This window comes from Loxodonta africana, chromosome X (assembly GCF_030014295.1).
Source record: "Loxodonta africana isolate mLoxAfr1 chromosome X, mLoxAfr1.hap2, whole genome shotgun sequence".
In the NCBI taxonomy this organism is placed as follows: domain Eukaryota; kingdom Metazoa; phylum Chordata; class Mammalia; order Proboscidea; family Elephantidae; genus Loxodonta; species Loxodonta africana.
The window spans coordinates 154,372,102-154,397,954 of record NC_087369.1 but is presented as its reverse complement, the minus strand read 5'-3'; the positions used below and the strand labels follow the sequence as shown (position 1 = coordinate 154,397,954).

At 38.7% G+C, this 25,853-nt stretch overlaps 1 protein-coding gene across 1 annotated transcript in view; it reads left to right on the top strand.

Moving 5' to 3' along the window:
• Positions 1–14,147: 14,147 nt before the first annotated feature.
• The window catches only part of FRMD7 (FERM domain containing 7), a 75,503-nt gene continuing 63,797 nt past the window's right edge, over positions 14,148–25,853 (top strand). Inside the window, exons 1-2 of the mRNA XM_064278480.1 lie at positions 14,148–14,300; positions 18,570–18,674. Of these exons, the coding sequence (XP_064134550.1) occupies positions 14,148–14,300; positions 18,570–18,674 (258 nt within the window). The remainder of the gene's footprint in view (positions 14,301–18,569; positions 18,675–25,853) is intronic.

Below are 25,853 nucleotides of genomic sequence, written 5' to 3'. Positions count from 1 at the left end.
CCTTTTTTAAAAATTCTTTTATCTGATTTTTCTTCAAATATGTTGGTGTCAAGTGCTTTATCTTCAAGTTCACTAATTCTGCCTTACTTCTGCTCCTCTGACTTTCTATTGAGTTGTCTACTTCTGTAATTTTATTGTTAATCTTCTGAATTTCTGATTGCTGTCTGTGGATTTTTCCAGCTTATTAAATTTTTCATTATGTTCCTGAATAACCTTTTTAATTTGTTCAACTGCTTTATCTGTGTGTTCTTTGGCTTGTTCTGCATATTGCCTGATTTCCTTCCTGATGTCTTGAAGGGTTCTGTATATTAATCTTTCGTATTCTGTGTCCAGTAATTCCAGGAAGGCACTTTCATCTAGAAGATCCCTTGATTCTTTGTTTTGAGAGCTTGTTGAAGTGATCATGGTCTGTTTCTTTATGTGATTTGATATTGACTGCTGTCTCTGAGCCATCTATAAGTTATCGTATTAGCTTATGCTTGCTTACTGTGTCGTAGCTTCTTGCTTTGTTTTGTTTTGATATACCCAGATGGGTTGCTTGGTTGAGCTAGCTTGATTATTTTCACCTTTGGAGCTCCGACGTCCTGTTCCCAGAGGGCTAAAAGCTGTTATCAGGTATATCAGTCTAGGAGTCCATTCATTCTCTTGTATGGATTCAGCTCAGGTGTCCAGGTAGTTGGCCATCAAGTTGTGGTACAGGCTCTGTCCTACAGTCTTCGAGGGGCAGGGGTGATTAGTGTAGGTACCGGTATCTGGTTGCAGCAGGGTTTCACGCTCTGAACAAGGCAGGGGGCTGAGAGTCATCCCACGTGTCTCTGAGGAAAGCGTGTCCCTCTTTCCTAGAGCACACAGGTGGGTGGGTTCTGCAGACGGACCATGGGTACCCAAAGGTTTTGGTTGTAGGGACTGGGAGGTACCTGTTATCCTTGGACCCCTGTCTTGGGTGGCTGGGTACCTGAGTGGAGCCACCAGTAGTTAGGCCCCTGATGTGGGTAGGTGAGGACCCTGTTTAATAGGCAAAGTGGTGTCAAACATCAAACACCCACCTCTCCACTGCACAGCTGAAACGGTTTGCAGTCTGCAACGAGAGGCTATTCTCCTGAAATAGGCCCACACAGGTCCATGCAGGGGGGGAAAGTACTCAAAGTCCACAGACCATTTATGCTGGACAAGAGCCGCTTCTCTCTTGAGCTCCCCAGGTTAGTGGAGGTGGCAAATTATCTTTTCCCCCAACTGCAAATTTTTTCCTTCTCCAAGGCTGAGAGGATGGCTCTAGATGCTCAATAGAGCCTATCTCAGGCCCAGGGAAATCAACAGCCACTAAAGCCTGCTTGGGGGCAGGGGGGCACGATAAAATATACGCAAGTTCTTAGCTTTTGCCTCAAGCGCCGTTCTTCTCTGGTTCCAGAGGTGTGAGTAGGCTGTGTGGCTGGCTGATTCTCCCTGAGGAAACTGCAACTGAACGCTAGTATCAGTCTGCCACAGCTGCTCCCGGGAATGGTTTCTGAGGGACCCTGGTGATTCAGGTCCAGTAACCCTTCTCCTCTTCTGAACCATCTCTTCCTCTGCCTGCTGCTCGGTTCATTTTCTAACTTTGCCTTTGATGTTCAGGGCTCCTAGCTTGTCATAAATACACTCGTTTCACTTGGTTTTTCCGGTTTTTGTTGTAAGAGGGCTCACAGGATGTGTCTGTCTCTTCCGCCATCTTGGCCCCCAATAAATTTATTTTTGTATAACATTCTTGTATCCTACAAACTTGTTAAACTTATTATGCCTGGTAGTTTGTGTGTGTGTGTGTATGTGTGTGGGTGTGAATTTCTAAGGATTTTCTACATAGATAATTATGTCATCTGTGAATGAAGACAGTTTTATTTCTTCCTTTCCAATCTGGATACTTTTAATTTCTTTTCTTTCTTTCTTTTTTTGGTTTATTGCACTGAATGGAACCTCTAGTACAATGTTGAATAGCAGTAGTGAGAGTGGATATTTGCCTTCTTCCTGACCTTAGGGAGGAAAATATTTATTATTTCACTGTCATAGGTTTTTTATAAATGCCCTTCAACACATTAAAGAACAACCTTTCTATTACTAGCATGTTGAAAGTTTTTATTATGAATGGGTGTTAGTTTTTTCTGTATCTATTGGAATAATCATATTTTTTTGTATCCTTTTTTGTATTCTTATGGCGTATTACGTTTTCTTTTGCTGTTAACAAATTATCATAAACTTAGTGCATTGAAACAACCAAACTGTATTAACTTACAGTTCTATACATTAAAAATCCAACACAGGTTTCATTAGGCTAAAATCAAGATGTGGCAGTGTTGCATTTCTTCTTGCACATTATAAGGGAGAATCCATTTCCTTGCCTTTAGTACCTTCTGGCGCAGTGGTTAAGTGTTCAGCTGCAAATCAAAAGGTTGGTGGTTTGAACCTACCAGTAGCTCTGTGGAGAAAGATCTGGCAATTGCTTCTGTAAAGATTTCCACCTGGAAAACCCTATGGGGCAGTTCTACTCTGTCCTATAGGGTTACTAAGAGCTGGAATCTACTCGACGGCACACAACTACAACAGAGGCTACTTGAATTCATTGGCTCATATACTCTTTCCTCCATCATCAAACCCAGCAAGAGCAGACCCAGTCTTTCTCACAAATCATCAGACTGACTCTTTCTCTCTTGCCTTGTTCTTCCACCTTTAGAGATGTTCGGAATTTCTTTGGGCCTACCTGGATAATCCAGCATAATCTTCCTATGTTATGGCCAGCAGATCAGCAACCTTAATTTCATCTGCAACACTTATTTTCTTTTGACATGTCATATAACATATTGACAAGTTCTAGGACATCTTTGAGAGGGAGTGTAATTATTTTGCCAACCACACATAGTGTATTAATTGCATTAAATGATTTCCAGATGTTAAACAAATCTTGCATTGCTAGGAAAAATACCACTTGATCATGATGTGAAAAATAAGTTCCTTTATGTGGCCTTTTGCCTTGGTTCTTTGGGAAAACAGCTTGAGAGATTTTTCCCCTAAGCCCTGAGGAGTTATCTTTGCCCTAGTTTTCTAACCCAGACAGTTTGTTACTTCTGTCCAGGTTCACTGAAATTTCTTGAGTAAGCTATAAACAACTTGTGGTTTGATGCTTTTTGTCTGGTCCTGAGCTGCAGCTTGCCTTGTGATTGATATGCACCTTGAAAGTTGATCAAGCATTTAGCTGCTAACCAAAAAGTCGGCAGTTTGAATCCACCAGCTGCTCTTTGGAAACCTTATGGGGCAGCTCTACTCTGTTCTGTAGGGTCGGTATGAGTTGGAATCAACTTGACGGCAACAGGTTTGGTTGCAGGGATTTGTCAATATACTATGCAAATGAAGTGACTATAGATTATATAAATGAAGTTACTATAGCCTACTATGAAACCCTAGTGGTGTAGTAGTTAAGAGTTTGGCTGCTAACCAAAATGTCGGCAGTTCAAATCTACCAGACGCTCCTTGGAAACTTTATGGGGCAGTTCTACTCTGTTCTATAGGGTCGCTATGAGTCGGAATCGACAGCAATAGGTTTTTTTATGCAAATGAAGTGTCTGTGGCCTACTGAGAGGGGATTGGTCAGTTCATGGCCATGATGGGAGGGCCATTCCTTGAAATTGACAAGGAGTTTGTGTATATATGCAGCCAACCCCACACAGGAAGCAGGGAGCAGCAGAAAGGAAAAAAAGGCAAGAGAGAAGAAGCAAAGAGAAAGAAGTCAAGGAACCTCCTAGAAGAGCTTTAACACAGGTCAAAGGCTATGACACTGAAGAGAGTGACAGACCCAGAGGGGTCCTGCAGCAGAGTCAGTGGTGACAGATGGCAGGACCAAGAGGAGCTTGTCCTTAGGGGGCCAAGAGGATCCTATCCTGAGGGGGCTGAGAGAAGCCTGTCCTGAGGGGGCTGAAAAGAAGCCTGTTCTGAGGGGGCCAAGAGGAGGACCATTCTGAGGGTGCTCAGACAAGGCCTGCACAGTTGAGAGGGTGTGTGCACGGCAGAGAGGAAGGCCTGCTTGCTTGCACGGTCAAGGACAGCTGAGAGAACTGTCCTGCACTGAAGAAGGGAGGGATGTGCTCTCCTCTTCAGAGGAGCCTTCCAGACTTTGCCTGTGTGCTTCCTCGTCCTGATCCTGAGTTGTACCCTGTTACTTGCTTAGTAAACCGCTTAACTGTAGGTATGGTCTGTGAGTTCTGTGTGGGTATTGCAACAGATTATCAAACCCAGAAGTAGAGAGTGCCATGGGGAGGACAGCTAGTGTCAGAATTGGTAAAAACGTTGGAGGATGGAGGCATGTCTGACCTTTACCTCATAGGGATCAACCTTGGGCTGATCATGATTTGCATTATCCCCCATGAAGTCAGTTTCTGACACTCCTCTTCCTCCTCCTCCTCCTCCCATATTACACTAATATTTTACTAAGATTTTTTTTTTTTTGCCTCTCTGTTCAAAGGGATATTGGTCTGGAGTTCATTTCTTATGATTTCTTTGCTTTTGTATCAGAATTACACTGGCTTTTTAGAGTAAGTTTCTTTATTTTCTGAAATAATTTGTAAGGGATTTGCTATTAAAGAAAAACCTGCAAAAACCAGAATCTGTGTAGGGTGGAAACTTGTCAGAGAAGGAAAACTCAAATATTTTCCACTAAAAGAAGGGACAGAAAAGTGTGAAGACTGCACCCTCTCAAAGGCAGAAAACCTGTGAGACCTAGAAAAACAAGGCAGTCTCTTCGAGTTCCGGCTCTCACAGGTTTATGTATTTCATTCTTAATTGTTTAATAGAATTCATCATTGAATCTATCTGACCTGGGGTTTTCTTTGTCGTATTTTTTAGTAGTTGTAAGTATATTCAGATTTTCAATTTTTTCTCCATTCAGTAATTTGTATCTTTCTATGAATTTGTCCATTTCATCTAAGTTGTCTAATTCATTGGTGTAAATTTGTTTATAATATTCCCTCATAATCTTTTGTTCTTGTTTGTTGTGTTTTGCTTTGCTTTGACCTCTTTTTGTTATTGTGGTAAACATGTAACATTAAATTTGTCATTTTAACTGTTTTTAAGTGTACAATTCAGTGGTATTAATTACATTCACAATGTTGTGCAACCATCAACACTATCTACTACCAAAATATTTTCATCAGCCAATATAGAAATTTTGTGCCAATTAAGGAATAACTCCCCATTCCCCCCATCCCCCATGGTTACTTCTAATTTACTCTCTGTCTCTATAGTTTCACCTATTCTGATATTTCATGTAAATGGAATCATATAATATTTGTCCTTTTGTGTCTGGCTTATTTCACTCAGTATGGTGTTTTCATGTTTTATCCATGTGACAGCACTTATCAGTACTTTTTCCTTTTTATGACTGAATAATATTTCATTACATGTGTATATTGTATCTCCAGTGCACTTTGGAATTTTCTGTATCTTTTTATTGAATTGGGCTTTTTATCATTATAAAATGTCTCTCTAGTAACATTTCTTGTCTTAAACTCTATTTTGTCTGATATTAATATAACCACTTCCATTCTTTTATGGTTTGTGCTTGCATGGTATGTCTTTTTCTATCACTTTCTTTCAACGTATATATGTATTTGAATCTAAGGTGTGTCTCTCTAGACATGATATAGTTGTATCTTAAACTTTTGTTTATCCAGTCTGACAATTTATGCCTTTTGAGTGGGGTGTTTATATCATGTACATTAATGCAGTTATTGACGTGGTTTTATTTATGTCTGCCATTTTGTTATATGTTTTCTATTTGTCTCATTTTGTGTATTCCTATTTTGCTCCTCTGATGTTAAATAAATCTTTTTAGTGTATCATTTTAATTCATCTATTTCTGTGTTTTACTCTATTATTTTGTTTTATTTTTATTAATGCTTACTCTGGAGTTTACAATGTGTGTCTTAGTCTATCACAGTATATGTCAGAATAATATGAACTTAATTCAGGTAAAATATATAACTGTATTCCAATATTTTCTTATTGGTTTATACAACTGTATGTCATTTTAAGAAGTTAAGAGAAGATGTTCCATGTTCATGGATTGGAAGACAATATTGTTAAGGTGTCACTACTACCCAAAGCAATCTATAGATTCAGTGCAATCCCAATCAAAATTTCAATAGCCTCCTTTACAGAAATGGAAAAACCAATCCTCAACTTAACATGGAATGGCAAGAGGCCTTGAATAGCTAAAGCAATGTTGAAGGAGAAGAATGAAGTAGGAGGATTCACACTCTCTGATTTAAAAAAAATATTATATAGGTACAGTAATCAAAACAACCTGGTACCGGTATAACAATAGACACATAGACCAATGGAATAGAATTGAGAGTCCAGAAATTCAGCCACACATCTACAGTTCACTGATTTTTGACAAGGGTCTTAAAAGCTTATGAACAGCCACTTAAAATACAACTATTGATCTCTACTCATCTGGAGTGCAAGAGAAAGAAGGAAACCAAAGACTCAAAGAAGAAACTACAGGACTAAAAGCCCACACAAATCACTGCCTTATCTATCCAGAGACCAGAAGAACTAGATGGTGCCCAGCTTCCACTACCGATCTTCTAAAACCAGGGATATGATAGAATGAGAGAAAAATGTGAAGCAGAATTCAAATTGTCTTAAAAAGGCTCGACTTACTGGACTGATAGAGACTAGAGGAATCCCTGAGACTGTCATCTTGAGATACCCTTTAAACTTGGAACTGAAACCACTTCCAGAGGTCACCTTTCAGTTAAAAGATTGGCTCATAAAATAAACAATATCACTTGCGAGTACTATGTTCTTTTTGTTTTTTGGTGAAAGTTTACACAACAAATTACATTCCCATTTAACATTTTCTATACATATTGTTCTGAGTTGGAATTGACTCGACAGCAGTAGGTTTAAGTATACATATTGTTCAGTACATTGATTATATTTTTCACAATATGTCAGCGTTCTTCTTATTTCCATTCTGGTTGTTCTGTCCATTAATCTAGCTTCCTTGCCTCCCCCCCCCCCACCCCTTACAGTCCCTTCTTTGCTTTAGGGTAAATATCGACCGTTTGGTCTCATATAGAATAATCATATAGAAGATTATTTAAAGGAGCACAGTACTCACAGGTGATATTGTTTATTTTATAAGCCAATCTATTATTTGGCTGAAAGGTGGCTTCTGGGAGTGGTTTCAGTTCCAAATTTAAAGGTTACCTCAGGGCAATAATTTCAGGGGATCCTCTCGTCAATACTGGTCCAGTAAGTCTGGGCTTTTTTAGAAATTTGAAGTTTGTTTACATATTTCCTCCATTCTATCCAGGACCATCTATTGTGTCCCTGGCTAGAACGGTTGTTAGTAGTGCCCAGGCACCACCTAGTTCTTCTGGCCTCAGGATAGATGAAGCCATGGTTAGTGTGAGCTATTAGTTCTGTAGAGTAGTTTCTTCTCTGAGTCTTTGGTTTCCTTCTTTCTCTTTTGCGCCAGATGAGTAGAGACAAATAGTTGTATCTTAGATGGCCGCTTACAAGCTTTTAATACCCTAGGCACTACTCACCAAATTAGGATGTAGAACAATATCTTTATGAACTATGTTATGCCAATTGACCGAGTTGTTCCCTGAGACTATGGTCCTAAGCCTTGAGACCCAGTAAACCAATCCTACAAGGTGTTTAGTTATGTCTAGGAAGTATCTGTAACTGTTTCTGCAGTACAGTGCTCTTTTTTAAAAAAAATACTTTTTATTGAGCTTTAAGTGAACGTTTACAAATCAAGTCAGTCTGTCACATATAAGCTTATATACACCTTACTCCATTCTCCCACTTAATCTCCCCATAATGAGTCAGCACTTCCAGTCTCTCCTTTCGTGACAATTTTGCCAGTTTCTAACCCTCTCTACCCTCCTATCTCCCCTCCAGACAGGAGATGCCAACACAGTCTCAAGTGTCCACCTGATACAAGTAGCTCACTCTTCATCAGCATCTCTCTCCAACCCATTGTCCAGTCCCTTCCATGTCTGATGAGTTGTCTTCGGGAATGGTTCCTGTCCTGAGCCAACAGAAGGTTTGGGGACCATGACCACCAGGATTCTTCTAGTCTCAGTCAGACCATTAAGTCTGGTCTTTTAAGAGAATTTGGGGTCTGCATCCCACTGATCTCCTGCTCCCTCAGGGGTTCTCTGTTGTGCTCCCTGTCAGGGCAGTCATCGGTTGGGGCCGGGCACCAACTAGTTCTTCCGGTCTCAGGATGATGTAAGTCTCTGGTTCATGTGGCCTCTTCTGTCTCTTGGGCTCATAGTTATTGTGTGACCTTGGTGTTCTTCATTCTCCTTTGATCCAGGTGGGTTGAGACCAATTGATGCATCTTAGATGGCCGCTTGTTAGCATTTAAGACCCCAGACGCCACATTTCAAAGTGGGATGCAGAATGTTCTCATAATAGAATTATTTTGCCAACTGACTTAGAAGTCCCCTTAAGCCATAGTCCCCAAACCCCCGCCCTTGCTCCGCTGACCTTTGAAGCATTCAGTTTATCCCAGAAACTTCTTTGCTTTTGGTCCAGTCCAGTTGAGCTGACCTTCCGTGTATTGAGTATTGTTCTTCCCTTCACCTAAAGCAGTTCTTATCTACTAACTAATCAGTAAATAACCCTCTCCTACCCTCCCTCCCTCCCCACCTCATAACCACAAAAGTATGTGTTCTTCTCAGTTTATACTATTTCTCAAGATCTTATAATAGTGGTCTTATACAATATTTGTCCTTTTGCCTCTGACTAATTTCACTCAGCATAATGCCTTCCAGGTTCCTCCATGTCATGAAATGTTTCACGGATTCGTCACTGTTCTTTATCGATGCGTAGTATTCCATTGTGTGAATATACCACAATTTATTTACCCATTCATCTGTTGATGGACACCTTCGTTGCATCCAGCTTTTTGCTATTGTAAACAGTGCTGCAATAAACATCGGTGTGCATATACCTGTTAGTGTAAAGGCTCTTATTTCTCAGGGTATATTCCGAGGAGTGGGATTTCTGGTAGTTCTATTTCTAACTTTTTAAGAAAACACCAGATAGATTTCCAAAGTGGTTGTACCATTTTACATTCCCACCAGCAGTGTATAAGAGTTCCAATCTCTCCGCAGCCTCTCCAACATTTATTATTTTGTGTTTTTTGGATTAACGCCAGCCTTGTTGGAGTGAGATGGAATCTCATCGTAGTTTTAATTTGCATTTCTCTAATTTTCTTTTTACAATGGCTAATGATCATGAGCATTTTCTCACGTATCTGTTAGCTGCCTGAATATCTTCTTTTGTGAAGTGCATGTTCATATCCTTTGCCCACTTCTTCATTGGGTTGTTTGTCTTTTTGTGGTTGAGTTTTGACAGAATCATATAGATTTTAGAGATCAGGCGCTGGTCGGAGATGTCATAGCTGAAAATTCTTTCCCAGTCTGTAGGTGGTCTTTTTACTCTTTTGGTGAAGTCTTTAGATGAGCATAGATGTTTGATTTTTAGGAGCTCCCAGTTATCTGGTTTCTCTTCGTCATTTTTAGTAATGTTTTGTATTCTGTTTATGCCTTGTATTAGGGCTCCTAAGGTTGTCCCTATTTTTTCTTCCATGATCTTTATCGTTTTAGTCTTTATGTTTAGGTCTTTGATCCACTTGGAGTTAGTTTTTGTGCATGGTGTGAGGTATGGGTCCTGTTTCATTTTTTTGCAAATGGATATCCAGTTATGCCAGCACCATTTGTTAAAAAGACTATCTTTTTCCCAATTAACTGACACTGGGCCTTTGTCAAATATCAGCTGCTCATATGTGGATGGATTTATATCTGGGTTCTCAATTCTGTTCCATTGGTCTATGTGCCTGTTATTGTACCAGTACCAGGCTGTTTTGACTACTGTGGCTGTATAATAGGTTCTAAAATCAGGTAGAGTGAGGCTTCCCACTTTCTTCTTCTTTTTCAGTAATGCTTTACTTTTCCGAGGCTTTTTTCCCTTCCATATGAAGTTGGTGATTTGTTTCTCCATCACCTTAAAAAATGTCATTGGCATTTGGATCGGAAGTGCATTGTATGTATAGATGGCTTTTGGTAGAATAGACATTTTTACTATGTTAAGTCTTCCTATCCATGAGCAAGGTATGTTTTTGCACTTAAGTAGGTCCTTTTTAGTTTCTTGTAGTAGTACTTTGTAGTTTTCTTTGTATAGGTCTTTTATATCTTTAGTAAGATTTATTCCAAAGTATTTTATCTTCTTGGGGGCTACTGTGAATGGTATTGATTTGGTGATTTCCTCTTCGATGTTCTTTTTGTTGATGTAGAGGAATCCAAGTGATTTTTGTATGTTTATCTTATAACCTGAGACTCTGCCAAACTCTTCTACTAGTTTCAGTAGTTTTCTGGAGGATTCCTTAGGGTTTTCTGTGTATAGGATCATGTCATCTGCAAATAGAGATAATTTTACCCCTCCTTGCCAATCCGGATACCCTTTATTTCTTTGTCTAGCCAAATTGCTCTGGCTAGGACCTCTAGCACAATGTTGAATAAGAGCAGTGATAAAGGGCATCCTTGTCTGGTTCCCGTTCTCAGGGGAAATGCTTTCAGGCTCTCTCCATTTAGAGTGATGTTGGCTGTTGGCTTTGCATAGATGCCCTTTATTATGTTGAGGAATTTTCCTTCAATTCCTATTTTGCTGAGAGTTTTTATCATGAATGGGTGTTGGACTTTGTCAAATGCCTTTTCTGAGTCAATTGATAAGATCATGTGGTTTTTGTCTTTTGTTTTATTTATATGGTGGATTACATTAATGGTTTTTCTAATATTAAACCAGCCTTGCATACCTGGTATAAATCCCACTTGGTCGTGGTGGATTATTTTTTTGATGTGTTGTTGAATTCTATTGGCTAGAATTTTGTTGAGGATTTTTGCATCTATGTTCATGAGGGATATAGGTCTGTAATTTTCTTTTTTTGTGATGTCTTTACCTGGTTTTGGTATCAGGGAGATGGTGGCTTCATAGAATGAGTTAGGTAGTATTCCGCCATTTTCTATGCTTTGAAATACCTTTAGTAGTAGTGGTGTTAACTCTTCTCTGAAAGTTTGGTAGAACTCTGCAGTAAAGCCATCCGGGGCCGGGCTTTTTTTTTTATTGGGAGTTTTTTGATTACCATTTCAATCTCTTTTTTTGTTATGGGTGTGTTTAGTTGTTCTACTTCTGATTGTGTTAGTTTAGGTAGGTAGTGTTTTTCTAGGAATTCATCCATTTCTTCTAGGTTTGCAAATTTGTTAGAGTACAATTTTTCGTAATAATCTGATATGATTCTTTTAATTTCAGTTGGGTCTGTTGTGATGTGGCCCATCTCGTTTCTTATTCGGGTTATTTGTTTCCTTTCCTGTATTTCTTTAGTCAGTCTGGCCAATGGTTTATCAATGTTGTTAAATTTTTCGAAGAATCAGCTTTTGGCTTTTTTACTTCTTTCAATTGTTTTTCTGTTCTCTAATTCATTTAGTTCAGCTCTAATTTTTATTATTTGTTTTCTTCTGGTGCCTGATGGATTCTTTTGTTGCTCGCTTTCTATTTGTTCAAGTTGTAGGGACAGTTCCCTGATTTTGGCTCTTTCTTCTTTTTGTACCTGTGCATTTATCGATATAAATTGACCTCTGAGTGCTGCTTTTTCTGTGTCCCAGAGGTTTTGATAGGAAGTATTTTCATTCTCATTGCATTCTATGAATTTCTTTATTCCCCCCTTAATGTCTTCTGTAACCCAGTCTTTTTCAGCAGGTTATTGCTCAATTTCCAAGTATTTGATTTCTTTTCCCTAACTTTTCTGTTATTGATTTCCACTTTTATGGCCTTGTGGTCTGAGAAGATGCTTTGTAATATTTCGATGTTTTGGATTCTGCAAAGGTTTGTTTTATGACCTAATATGTGGTCTATTCTAGAGAATGTTCCATGTGCGCTAGAAGAATCCTGATTGAAAGGGGAAAAATGAAGGACAGAATGTTAAATTCTCATGGAATCCAGATTTTCCTGGAGTGACTGAGTCTTGCTTTACCCCTGAAACTATTACCCTGAGATTGTCTTTAAATCTCAAACCAAAAATAGTCCCTGAAGTCCTCTTAAGACCAAATAATAGTTCAGCTTAACTAGTAAAGAATTTCTGCCCTGAGCATTGTGGTTTTTAAAAAACTCTCTAAATGGGATCAAACTGACAACAGCAACTCAAAATATTAGGTAAGAAACTTGGAGGGCAGTGAGTTTATGATAATGGAGGAGGAACAATTGGGAAAAGGAGGGTGAGAATATTCGCACAATTTGAAGAATATAATCAATGTCACTGAATTGTACATGTAGAAATTGTTGAATTTGTATATGTTCTGTTATATATATTCTCAACAACAACAAATAAAATAAATTTGAAAAAAGTTAAGAGAAGAAGTATATTTAAAGAAACAATAATATCTAGCAAATTAATTATCATTTATAGAGCTCTTCATTTTTTCCTGGGGATTCAAATTACCATCCACTGTCTCAGCCTGAAAGATTAGTATTTACTGTAAAGCAGGTCTGCTACCAACACGTTCTCCCTGTTTTCTTTTTTTTTCTTAATCTGAGAATCTCTTTATTTTCTCTTCATTTTTGAAGGATCGTTTTCTTGGACATGGAATCCTTGCTTGATATATGCCCCCTACACACACACACAGACACAGACACACATTATGAATATGTCATTCCATTGCCTCTGTATCTCCCTCATTTCTGATGTAAAGTCAGCCATTAATTATATTGTCTTATATACCTGATGAGCCGTTTTCTCTTGCTACTTTTAAAGTTTTATCCTTGGCTTTTGGCATTTTGCTTACAAGGCTTATAGGTATGGATCTCTTTGTTTTTGTCCTGTTGGGGTTCATTGAGCTTCCTGAATGTGTAGATTAATTTTTTAAATCATACTTGGGGATTTTTCGATCATTATTTCTTTAAATATTTTTTAAGTCCTTTTCTTCTCTCCTTCTGGGACTCCCATTATGCGTATGTTTGTACACATGGTGGTGTTTCACAAGTCTCTAAGGCTCTGTTCATTTTTCTTTGTTTTTTGCTTTTTTTCTGTTTTTCAAACTTGTTCTTCTCTATTGTTCTGTCTTCAAGTTCACTGATTCTTCTTCCAACTTAAGTCTACTCTTGAGCCCCTAGAGTGAATTTTCATTTCAGTTATACTCTCCATCTTCAGAATTTCCATGTGATTTTTTGTATAAATCATATATTCTTGTTGTGATTCTCTATTCTCTGTGTCATCGTAATCATATTTTCCTTTAATTTTTTAAACATGATTTCCATTAGTTCTTTAAACATATTTTTTCTTTGAAGCCCTTGTCTGCCAATTTCAATATCTGGAGACACTCAGAGACAGTTTCTATTGGCTGTTTTTTTTCCCCTCTGAGTATAAGTCACACTTTCTTCTTCCTTTGTAAGTCTCATAACTTTTTTGTTTAATGCCAAACATTTTAGGTAATATATTTTAGCACTTCTGGTTTCTGACTTTTTTTTCCTCAAGGGTTGTTGTTTGTTTTGCTTTTTTTTTTGTTTGTTTCTTTAGGAAGTTGCCTGTACCAAATCTTTGAAATTTACCCCCTAACAATGTGCAGCCACCAATGTCTCTACTTTTTTTTTCTTTGTTTTTATTTTTAAACATGATTCCTTAGGGGTCATCACTGGGTCTGCATAGGTTACCAATCAGCCAAATATTGATCAGAGGTTGTGTTCAAATGCCTCAAGCCAGGGAAACTTCCTCTCTTTGCTGATGGATTTGTGTGTGGGCTGGGAAATGCACTCAAATTTCAGGTTGTTTTCAAGTCTTCCCAGCTTTTGCTTGTTACCAGGTTTTCTCATGACTCCTCTGGGTGTGTGTGCAATCTCTATCAGCCAGGAATGTGTGGGTGGCTTAAGCCTGCTCCATTCTTTGCTGCATATGTGCACATTCTCACATCAACCCAGAATACGTGGGAAAAGTATCAAACACCCTATGTCTATGTCACCCCCCAAAACGTCTTGTAACATTCCTGGCCTTGCCCAAAACAGGCCCACAACCTCAGGCTAATGGAGTCACTGGCCCTCCCTGTTCACTTGCTATGGAGTATGCCCCTTTCACTGACGATGCTCCCAATCAAGTGAGCCCCTTCAGCTGTGACATCAAAGCTACTGCTTTTCACATCTTGCCCCACATTGGTTTTACTACCCCTCTTACAGAGCTAGGGGAAGGTGCTGGATATGAGCAGCCTCAGGTAAAAACAACAGACTCATGCTATTCATATATGAAGCTCTGTAGTTTTCATAAATGAATATTTATCAGCTTGTTTTGTGCCTTTGGTGGATTCCAGAATGCTGAAATGGTTGTATTTTTCCATCTTGTACAACTTTATAGTTGCTTTTTTGAGACGATTTGTCAGCCTCATCCGTCATGCCAAAAGCCCTGCCCTGACTTTTTATCCTTTGGTCTTGATAAATTCGGTTATTTCTCATAGTTTTTTGTATACTTCCTAGAATTATTATATATACAATTATCTCATTTGCAAATTAAGCAATTGTACTTCTTTCTTTCCAATCTATATGCTTTTATTTCTTTTTCTTGCCTTATTGCACTGGCTAGGACCTCTTGTGCAAAGTTGAATAGAAGAAGTGAGATCAGACAAGCATTCCTTTTTATTTATTTTTTTCATCTAAGGGGAAAGAATCCAGTCTTTTACCATTAAGCATTACGTTAGCTTTAGATTTTTCATAGACCAGCAATGTTTTTAAAAATACACACAATTCTTGGAGACATGACAGGGCATGATGAATTAGAGGAAGAAAGTAAGTTCTGGGAAAAAAATGATTGACATTTTAGCACCTCAATCTTCTACTAACTAGCTAAATTAACTTGAACAAATCTCTTTCTCTTAGATTCTTTACCTCTGAAATGAGGAAGGTTGGACAAGATCAGAAGTAATTGGTGGTTTTCAAAATTAAAAATATTCTTTATAAAAAAAGTTTTCCTGTTTTGTTATATATATTTTTACCACAAAAAAATTTTTATATAAGAGTCTAATATTTAGAAAAATAAAATAAAATCTGGGCTGGTCCAGTAGAAGCATAGGTGGGAGGACTGCTGCCCAAATCACTTATGCTCCCTGTCTACCTCCCTACTTGGCAGGTATCCCCACAGAAGCATAGGGTCCCGTGAATAGAATGGAGTTTGGAAAGACTCATATCATTATTAATATGACTTACTTAGGGAGGTAGGCGGGACATGGGGGTTGGCATCCATAATGAAACAGCAGGTAGTACATGTATTATATATATATGCATTTTTATGTGTATATAAATACACACACATACATATGCATATTTAGAAGATGGTCACTAGTATGTTAATGGTTAATAGAAATAATTTCAAGTGACCTTATTTCCTTCTTTATGTTTCTGTGTTCTTAAACTTTTAAAAATTATTATTTATATAATCAGAAAAAACTATTTTCATGAAGAAAAAAAAATTTTTTTTTTCATGAGGAGGGTATAAAATTACTAACTCAATACATTTAAGAAAGGTCCTTTCAGCTCTATCATTCTATTAAATCTATTGTTAATAAAGGTGACTTGTATACAAGACTATTGGCACTTTAATAAGGGACACATGAAGATGATCAGTTCAACAGCCCCTAAGGAATAAAGTACTACTATTTTTTTAATGAGATTCTAGGAATCGGGGCTATAATTTTGGCCAGAGGTTGTAACTTCTATTACTTAAATCACACAACAGATCATTCTTTTGGATGTTAGGTAAAAACAATTGTGTGGGACTTTTTTTGGTTTTGGTTTAAGTTTTTTTTTATTATAAAATGACAATGGTAGAGGCTATGTAGACACGCTCTTCTACTTCTATTTAGCTCACAAACCCAAAAATCCATTGCCCAATCTCCTTTCGCTCCTACTCTGGCCTCCTGCCTAGCTCTCTCTCTTTCTCCACTTCACTATGTGTGGAGGGACTAAGTGGAGACAGACTGGCCAGGCTAATTTTTCCAAGGGTGAGCTCAACTTTGGATTTTTACTTTAAAGTAGAATATGAAAATTTCCTTTAAGACAGTTTCCTGTTTTGGATCACAGTCTGTTAGTAAAATTTTGCCAATAATAACTCAAGAAATAAAATCTAGGTGGAAAAAGAGAAATTCTTCATTTACCATTTTAAATCTCAGTAAAAAAAAAAGTGATTTATATGTATTTCTTTTCTTGATATTTCCCTATTTGGCAAACATATATTGAGTGCCTACTGTATACCAGACACAGAAACATATGGTTTTACATATCTAGAACTTTTATCTCTCATGACAACCTTATGAGTTAGAATAGGCACCTATACTTTATAAATCGGGAAACTGAGGCACAGAGAGCTAAAGTGACCTGTCCCAGGTCACATTGGCTGTAAGATTATGGACTCTTTGGTCACCAGAGCTACTGCTTTTTCCTCCAGGCTTGCAGCTGCCTTACCTGTTGGAATAGTTGTGGAGACTGTGCTATGAGCTGTCAAAATATTAGCAAAGGTATGCACCCTTGTCCATCAGATGACAGCATTTCATTGGTCTAATTTTACCAGCCTATTTATTTAATGACAGAATAAGTTGGTTCAATATAGACAAAGCGTGGTGTTTTTGGCTTTTTGCCTAATCAGGTTGAAATATACTTTAAAAAAATGTCTCCTTCAGTGTTTTACTTAATGGGGAAACACTGGAAACATTCTCACTAAAGTCAGGAGAAAGAAAATATGCCCATTATTGCCACTACAATTTAGCATTTCATTGGAGGTATTAGCCAACCCAATTGGATGAAATTAGTGTTGTAAGAATTGGAAAGGAAGAGATTAAAACCATCTTTATTCACAAATAATTGTCTTACACATGAAAACCCAAGAATCAAATGAACTACTACAAATATTTAAGAAAATTCAGCATAGTAGCAAAATATAAAAATATGTAAAAAACCAGTACGCTTCATATACACAAACAACTACCAGTTAGAAGATATAATGGAAGAGAAGACCTCCATTTACAAAAGCAACCAAAAAGATTAAATACCTCAGAGTGAACTCACAAGAAATAAAACCTATGGGAGGAATACTTTCAAGTACTTCAACGTTCATCACCTAAACCCATTGATCAATCCTAGCATCACTGAAAATGAATCAGACATATGTCTCCTGATGAGATGTAATAATATGAAGTTGTTGTTGTTTGCTGCCGAGTTGATTTCAACTCTTAGAGACCCTATAGGACAGAGTAGAACTGCCCCGTAGTGAACCACCCACCTTTCAGTTAACACCTTAAATATGTGAAAAAAGATGCTTAGCCCCACTCATAATATGAAAAAATCAAATTTATGACTACACCGAGATTCTATGTCTTACCTATCAGGTTGGCAAAAATCCAAAAGTTTAATGCCACACTCTATTTACGAGCTTGTGGAGAAAACAGTTACTCTCATACATCGCCAATGGGACTTTAAACTGGTACAACCCTTACGTAGGGAAACCTAGAAATAGCTATCAATATTATCAGTGCATTACCACTGACCAGCAATTCCACCTCTGGAAATCTATCCTATAAATATACCTGCAGACATATAAAATGACATATGAACAAAGATATTCACTTCAGTCTTGTTCATAATGACAAAAACTTGAAAACAACCTATGATCATCACTAGGGGAATGGTAGAGTAAACTGTGGTTCATCTACACAATGTAAAATTATGCAGCTGTGAAAAGGAATAAGGAAGCTCTCCATGTACTGCTAAAGAGAAATCCATGATACATGAAGTAAGAAAAAGAAGGCACAAAACAGTGTAATAGCATACCGCCTACATATGAGAAAATACATTCGTATTTCCTTGTACAGTATTTGTGAAAGGGCACACTGAAGACTAAACAAACAAAACAGACTAATAAAAATGGTTACTGACAGGGTGCAATGGAGGGGGGAAGGACAGTGTGGAGGGGGCAGAAGTGGAAGTGAGGCTTTTCTGCATTTTTCTTTTTATATGGTTTTGGTTTCTGAATCATGTAAATTTAAAAAATTAAATACATATATATATCTCTTCCTAGCTTGGCCATGGAATTTCTAGTACAATATGAGACTAATAATGCTAATCCTTTTACTTCTGAGAATATCTGTTCATCAAAGCATCATCTGGGATTCCGAAATTGTGCTCTTGTGAACTAAAGCAAATCCCCAGGGGTTACAAATGCTTTCTCTTTTTTCATTTGTCTTTGAAGAAAGGAACTGAGTTTAAGAGCAGCAGAGAGAGTCCAGTTGGATTTGACATTGGCCAAATAGGAGACTGCCCAGATGCTATTGATCACCACAATTTGGCAGCACAAACGCCATTGAGTGTGCATCACTTGAAGCAAACAGAAGTGTGCCCTGCTGCGGGTGGGGTGCCTGGGTGGGGGTGGGGGGCCCGAGCGCACTGCATCCAGCTGAGAGTGAAATTCCTTGAGAAAACCCCCTTCCTGTCGCACGCAGCACCCACAGCACTCTGAGCCTGCTCGCAGCCCAACGGCCTCTCCAAGAATGCTACACTTAAAAGTGCAGTTTTTGGATGATTCCCAGAAGATTTTTGTGGTTGATGTAAGTGGAAATCACATTGCTATTATTCCTTTATTATTCATTCAATAATGGTCATTTGTGGACAGCCCATTTGCTGGCAATGTTATGTCTTCTTTAGGACTGAATGAAGGAGGACTGTCGTTTTTAGCTTTGGAAAAAGAAATCTCTATTTAATATCACATTGGGGCTTATGTTTTCTCATTAACCTTTCTTCTAGAACAGGTTCACTTTTCTCAAGGGAAAATAAAAGTAAATTTTTAAGATATGCTGAATATTTGTAAAAAGTCATAGTAGCAATAACTTAGCTCTCCTAATCCCATAAGGGATTATTGTTCATTGAAATTATTTGTCTGTGAGTCTCCCATGAACATTTGTGGGAGAAAATTGTGGCTCTGAGGGAAAGGAGAAAAGCTACTCTCCTTTTCTGAAGAAAATCTACAGGGTTGGGGGTAGAATTATGCAGTTGTAAGGAGAACTTCGGGAAGTAATGACAAGTATGAAAGGGGAAAATAGGATAAGAGACCATTTAGCTTGATTTAGTGCTTATAGTTCAGGGTTCTTAATATAATTCCTAGCTACAAGATGATTGCGTACGATTATACCTCATCTCTTCAAGAAAGAACAAATGTATTAAGCATATCATTTGGAGCTCATCTTCTGGTACCTTAAGATATGTACATTTTGATGTCAGGATTTATGTGTGAGCATTTTGAAATGCTCTACAGCTTTATTGGAACAAAAAATGCTATTTGCTCTGATATTTATATTAGCTGCTAACAAAGAACAAATAGTTCATTTTCTTTGAAATTCATACAAAATGTTGGTTATTTTCTTTTATACATAAACTGACAACTACTGGAGCTCAGCTGTGATGTTGGGTGTGTGGGTAACCCATTTTTGAAATGAACGTTTCATTTTTACTTGAATCATGTGCTTTGAGGGTGATGACTTCATGGCTTTGGCTGTCGTTTTGCTGTCTCTTCCTTTCACTTTTATGTGCAAAAGGCATTTCTAGGTCCACAGACCTGAATGATTTGTTTTTGTGGCAAATAGCTTCCATTAGAGGTATGAGGCATTTCCTATTCTTTCTTGGAACTATATTTAAGGGGTGGAAAGTGTCTTTTGAGTAGTTTATCCATTTGCAGGCTGGTAGTGTATGCACACAGTGCTCCAGTACCTGAATTAGTGAATTGGGTATTCAAAAGACTCTGCTCTAGGCTAGGTTTTTAATAGATATTTCAAGCAACTCAAAGAGAAATCTTTGACAAAAAGTGACAGAAGAGCTTTCTGAATGTGCAGTTCAAATTCAGACCCAATTAAGTGGAGGGGCACAGTACCAGGGCTTCACAAAATTCACCTTCTAAGAAGCCGATTCCAGTAACTTGAAGCCAGTGTGATTTGGCTTCAAGTTAGGGTGTCTCTTTCAAGCTGCAACACATTGCATTCCTTGGGAAGATAATGGGAGAGATTTGATACCCAGCAATTCGGGTTTCAAAGCATCAGATCCCTTTTGCTCTGTGGAAGACTGGGCTGTAAGTAGCAATCATGGTGTTACTGAGACTGGCAACAGCACTGGCTGCAGTCCCATGAGCAGCTTTGTCCTAAGGAAACAGAAGTTTAACATCCGGTCAGCCAACAATATCTTCTCTCCTAAACAATAATAGACTGATGATGATGGAGATGGTGATGATGTTGATAGCAGTAGTAGTGAGTCGTGGTGGACTGCACTTTAAACTTTACAAAGCAATTGCACATCCGTTAGTTCGTTTGATCTTCCATTCCACCCTGTGAGTGAAAGCAGACAAAAGATTAATTTTCCTTCTTGCAGATTAAGAGTTGGGGGTTCAGGGGGGTTAAGTGACTGTACAGGATCACATGACATATAAGTACAGAGCTAGGTCTTCCAATCCAGAATTCTATCCACTACTCCAGGTCTACTTGTGTTCAGAGAACTGATCTGCCAGCATTCTAATCCTTCTGAAATATTGCTCATGAAAATTATATATTTTCTGTTGCCCTCAAAGGGCATCGAATTTGACTTGCAGTGAGCCTTTGATGATGGTAGCTAGGTCACCGTATATGCCCTCCTTTTTTTGGCACTAACATCCTAAACAGGATAAAAGAATGCTTTTATCCACAATGAAGAGAATTCGTTAGTAGCTGAGGGAAGCCTCACAGAAGGACTTTTGACACCAAACTTGCCTAAAGTCCCAAAAGCCATGAATCAGCCTGAGAGAGAATCCTTCTTCAAGATAAGATTCAGGAAAATAATTGGTTGCATGGGGGAATACTAGTGGACTCTTGGGCACTGCTGTGCACATTACAGAAAGTACAGTTGTAGAAATTTGAAAAGGACACAGGATTAGACACAGCAGTGTCACCTAAGGAAGGCTAATTGACAGCTAGAGCTCTTCTTCCAAACTCGGTTGCATTATCTTGGTGAATTTGCTAGCACCTGAGACCCGGCCCAGGCCTAGAGATTCAGAAGTCTGATTTGTCAGCACTACACAAGAACCAAGTTCAGAGACTGATGTTTAAAATCAGAATGCCAGTCTCCCCATTTACAGTGGGATAGGGAATACTGGGGCCCTCTTATCAGGTACATCTGGTACCAAATGGTATCAGAAGGTTCAGACTGAGAAAAATGAGATATAAGATAGATAATCCTAATATTTGATGGCCAATGATCTCTACAAAACCCCTGTCATTGAGACCTTTTGGTCACTCACTCATTCACTTAGTCATTTAGTTAACAAATCATTAACCAGTTGCCATGGAGTCGGTTTCAACTTATGGTGATTCAATGTTAGAGTAGACCTGTGCTCCATAGGGTTTTCAATAGCTGAGTTTTCAGAAGTAGATCCTTAGTCCTTTCTTATGATATGCCTCTGGGTGGACTCGAAGCTCCAACCTTTTGGTTAGCAGCCAAGGACATTAATCATTTGCATCATCCAGGGACTCAAAAAAAATCATTACTCAGGATCTCATATGTTCCATATGTGTACAGAACATATTAAAAACTCACTGCCATCGAGTCTATTCTGACTCGTAGTAACCCTATATAGGAAAGAGTAGAACTGCACCATAGGGTTTCTGAGGAGCGGCTGGCAATTTTGAACTACTGACATTTTGTATAGCAGCCAAACGCTTAACCACTCCATGGAACGTAATACAACATATTATATTGAACAACACAGGAAGCATCAAAAGAAGATGGAAGGGATACACAGAGCCATTGTACCAAAAAGTATTGGTCCACGTTCAACCATTTCAGGAGGTAGCACATGATCAAGAACCAGTGGTACCGAAGGAAGAAGTCCAAGCTGTACTGAGGGCATGATGAAAAGTGAGGCTCCAGGAATTGACAGAATACCAATTGAGATGTCTCAACAAACAAATGCTGGGGGTGCTCACTCAACTATGCCAAGATATTTGGAAGGTAGCTACCTGGCCAACCACCTGGAAAAGATCCATATTTGTGTCCGTTCCAAAGAAAGGTGATCCAACAGAATGCAGAAGTTATTGAACAATATCATTAGTATCACACACAAGTAAAATTTTGCTGAAGATCTTTCAAAAGCAGTTGCAGCAGTTCATTGACAGGGAACTGCCAGAAATTCAAGCCGGATTCAGAAGAGGATGTGGAACCAAGGCTATCACTGCTGACGTCAGATGGATCTTGGCTGAAAGCAGAGAATACCAGAAAGATGTTTACCTATTTTTTTTTATTGACTATACAAAGACATTTGTGTGGGTCATGACAAATTATGGATAACATTGTAGAGAATGGGAATCCTGGAACACTTAATTGTGCTCATGAGAGACCTGTACATAGACCAAGAGGCAGTTATTAGAACAGAACAAGGGAATACTGCATGGTTTAAAATCAGGAAAGGTGAGCTTCAGGGTTGTATCCTTTCATCATATTTATTCAATCTGTGTGCTGAGCAAATAATCCTAGAAGCTGGACTATATGAAGAAGAACAGGGCATCAGGGTTGGAGGAAGACTCATTAACAACCTGTAATATGCAGATGTTACAACCTTGCTTGCTGAAAGCTAAGAGGACTTGAAGCACTTACAGATGAAGATCAAAGACTACAGCCTTCAGTATGGATTACACCTCAACATAAAGAAAACAAAAATCCTCACAATAAGCAAAATCTTGATAAACATAGACAAGATTGAAGTTGTCAAGGATTTCATTTTACTTGGATCTACAATCAACGCCCATGGAAGCAGCCACGAAGAAATCAAATGACGCATTGCGTTGAGCAATCTGCTGCAAAAGACCTCTTTAAAGTGTTAAAAAGCAAAGGTGCCACTTTTAGGACTAAGTCTGACCCAAGCCATGGTGTTTTCAATTGCCTCATATGCATGTGAAGGCTAGACAAGGAAGGAAGACTGAAGAATTGATGCCTTTGAATTATAATGTTAGTGAAGAATATTGAATATACCATAGACTGCCAGAAGAATGAACAAGTCTGTCTTGGAAAAACTATAGCCAGAATGCTCCTCAGAAGCAAGAATGGAGAGACTTCATCTCAAGTATTTCTAACATGTTATAATGAGGGACCAGTCGCTAGAGAAGGACATCATGCTTGCTAAAGTAGAGGGTCAGCGAAAAAGAGGAAGATCCTCAACGAGATGGATTGACACGGTGGCTGTAACCATCGGCTCAAACACTGCAATGATTGTGAAGATGGTGCAGAACAGGGAAGTGTTTCATTCTGTTGTACATAAGGCCACTATACGTTGGAACTCACTGGATGGCACCTGACAACAATATTCCCCAGGCCCTGTTCTGGGCACCTCACATGCAATCATATGTGTAGGCAAAGTCCTTGAGCAAGGGCACACTCTGGCCTGGGCAGTGCTGACCTGGCACTACCAACTTTGGCTTCAGTGACTCCTTTTTCTCTCATTGTGTAGCTGGTGTCTTAGTTATCTAGTGCTGCTATAACATAAATGAGATGGTGCAGTAGTTAAGAGCTATGGCGAGCTATAGCTGCTAACCAAAAGGTTGGCAATTCAAATCCACCAGCTGCTCCTTGGAAACCTTGTGGGGCAGTTCTACTCTGTCTTATAGTCACTATGAGTCGGAATCCACTACATGGCAAAGGGTTTGGGTTTTTTCTTTTGGATGACTTTAACGGAAAGAATTTTATTCTCTCACAGTCTAAGAGACTAGAAGTCTGAATTCAGGGTACTAGCACTAGGGGAAGATTCTCTCTTCCTTTGTCGGCTCTGGTGGAAGGTCCTTGTCATCAGTCGTCCCCTGACCCAGGAGCTTCTCAGTGCAGGAACCCTGGGTCCAAAGACACCCTCTGCTCCTGGCACTGCTTTCTTGGTTGTATGAGGTCCCCCTGTCTCTCTGCTCGCTTCTATCTTTTATATCTCAAAAGAGATTGACTTAAAACACAACCTAATCTTGTAGATAGAGTCCTGCCTCATTAACATACCTACTGCTAATCCCACCACATTAACATCATAGACGTAGGGTTTACAACACATAGGAAAATCACAGTAGATGACAAAATGGTGGACAGTCGCACGATATTGGGAATCATGGACTAGTGATGTTGACATACATTTTTTGGGGGGACACAATTCAATCCATAGCAGTTGGTGAATACCTTTTGTGATTGACAAACTCTGTCTTTGATTTGTTAATACTTTCAGTTAGATTACTGTGAAAAGTGGCTGGACCAGGGCCATCCTGCTGTTTAGAATTTCTATGCATATCTAAGGAGCCCTGGTGGCACAGTGGTTAAGAGCTCAGCTGCATATCTAAGGAGTCCCTGGGTGATGCAAATAAGTTAAAGCACTTGACTGCTAACCAAAAGCTTGAAGGTTGGAGTCTACCCAGAGGTGCCACAGAAAAAAACCTGGTGATCTACTTCTGAAAAATCAGCCACTGAAAACCCTATGGAACACAATTCTACTTTGAGATGCATGGGTTGCCATAAATTAGCTTTAACTCCAGCGTAACTTTTTTTTTCTTTAAATGTGTATCTGTGCTCCAAGGCACTATGTGTTGATTTTATAGTTTAACTCTCTATGGACATTAGTCAACCTTTGCCTTTCTGAATTTCCAAGAGCGTTTGGGGGTGGGAGTGGGGAATAGATATGGGACTTCAGAATTGCAGGCATATGCTTACGAAAGTATAATCCAACGAAGAAAATGAATTTAGTGAAAGGCTCCTCCTGTTTTTGAAGCTCTCATATTTATTTCATGAAACTCATCATTGCCAAATATCAATATCATCCCTGTCGTTGCTCTTACTATGGACAGCATGTCCTTAGATAATCAAGGAGGACTATGTAGAATGATGGTAGTGGGGGCAGGAAGAGAAATAAAGTAAGCTGAAGATGTAAAAATTAATTGCAAGGTAGAAGCAACCCAATGACCATCAACAGATGAAGGGATAAACAAAATATGGTACATATATCCATTGGAATATTTTTTGGCCATAAAAAGAAATGAAGTACTGACACATGCTACAACATGGATGAACCTTGAAAATATTATGCTAAGTGAAAGAAGCCGGGTACAAAAGGTCACATATTGTATGGTTACATTTGTTTGAAATGTCCAGAATAGGTAAATCCAAAGAGACAGAAAGCAGATTGGTGGTTTCCAGAAGCTGGGGAGAGAGGGTGGAGAGGAGTGACTGCTAATGAGTACAAGGTTTTTTTTTGGAGTGATGAAAAGTTTTTGAGATTTGATAGAGATGGTAGTTGCATTGTGAATGTCCTAAATACCATTGAATTGTACACATTAAAATGGATAATTTTATGTTATATGAATTTCACCTCAATAAGAATAAATTCATTACAGGTTTTAGTATAAATTCAGTTTTGCTTCTTCAACACAGGGTCTAGGAATTATTTGTACTGGAAAAGGTGGAGATAAGCAACGTTAAGGCTCCCTGAGATCTTCGATGGAATAGAGAAGGTCAGGTTTCTAGCTTGACTCTGTATCTCTCCCCCAATACACACACACACACACACACACACACACACACACACACACACACACACACACACTCTGCAGTGATGAATACCTTTGGAAGGGATCCTGAGTTGTTTATTTCAGTTTTAGATGGAGAGCTTTTCAAAACAGGACTCCCATCACCATATTTGGCACAGTTCTCCCGTCTGAGATCCCTGTGCCTGCTGTTCTGTCTTGGTAGAAACA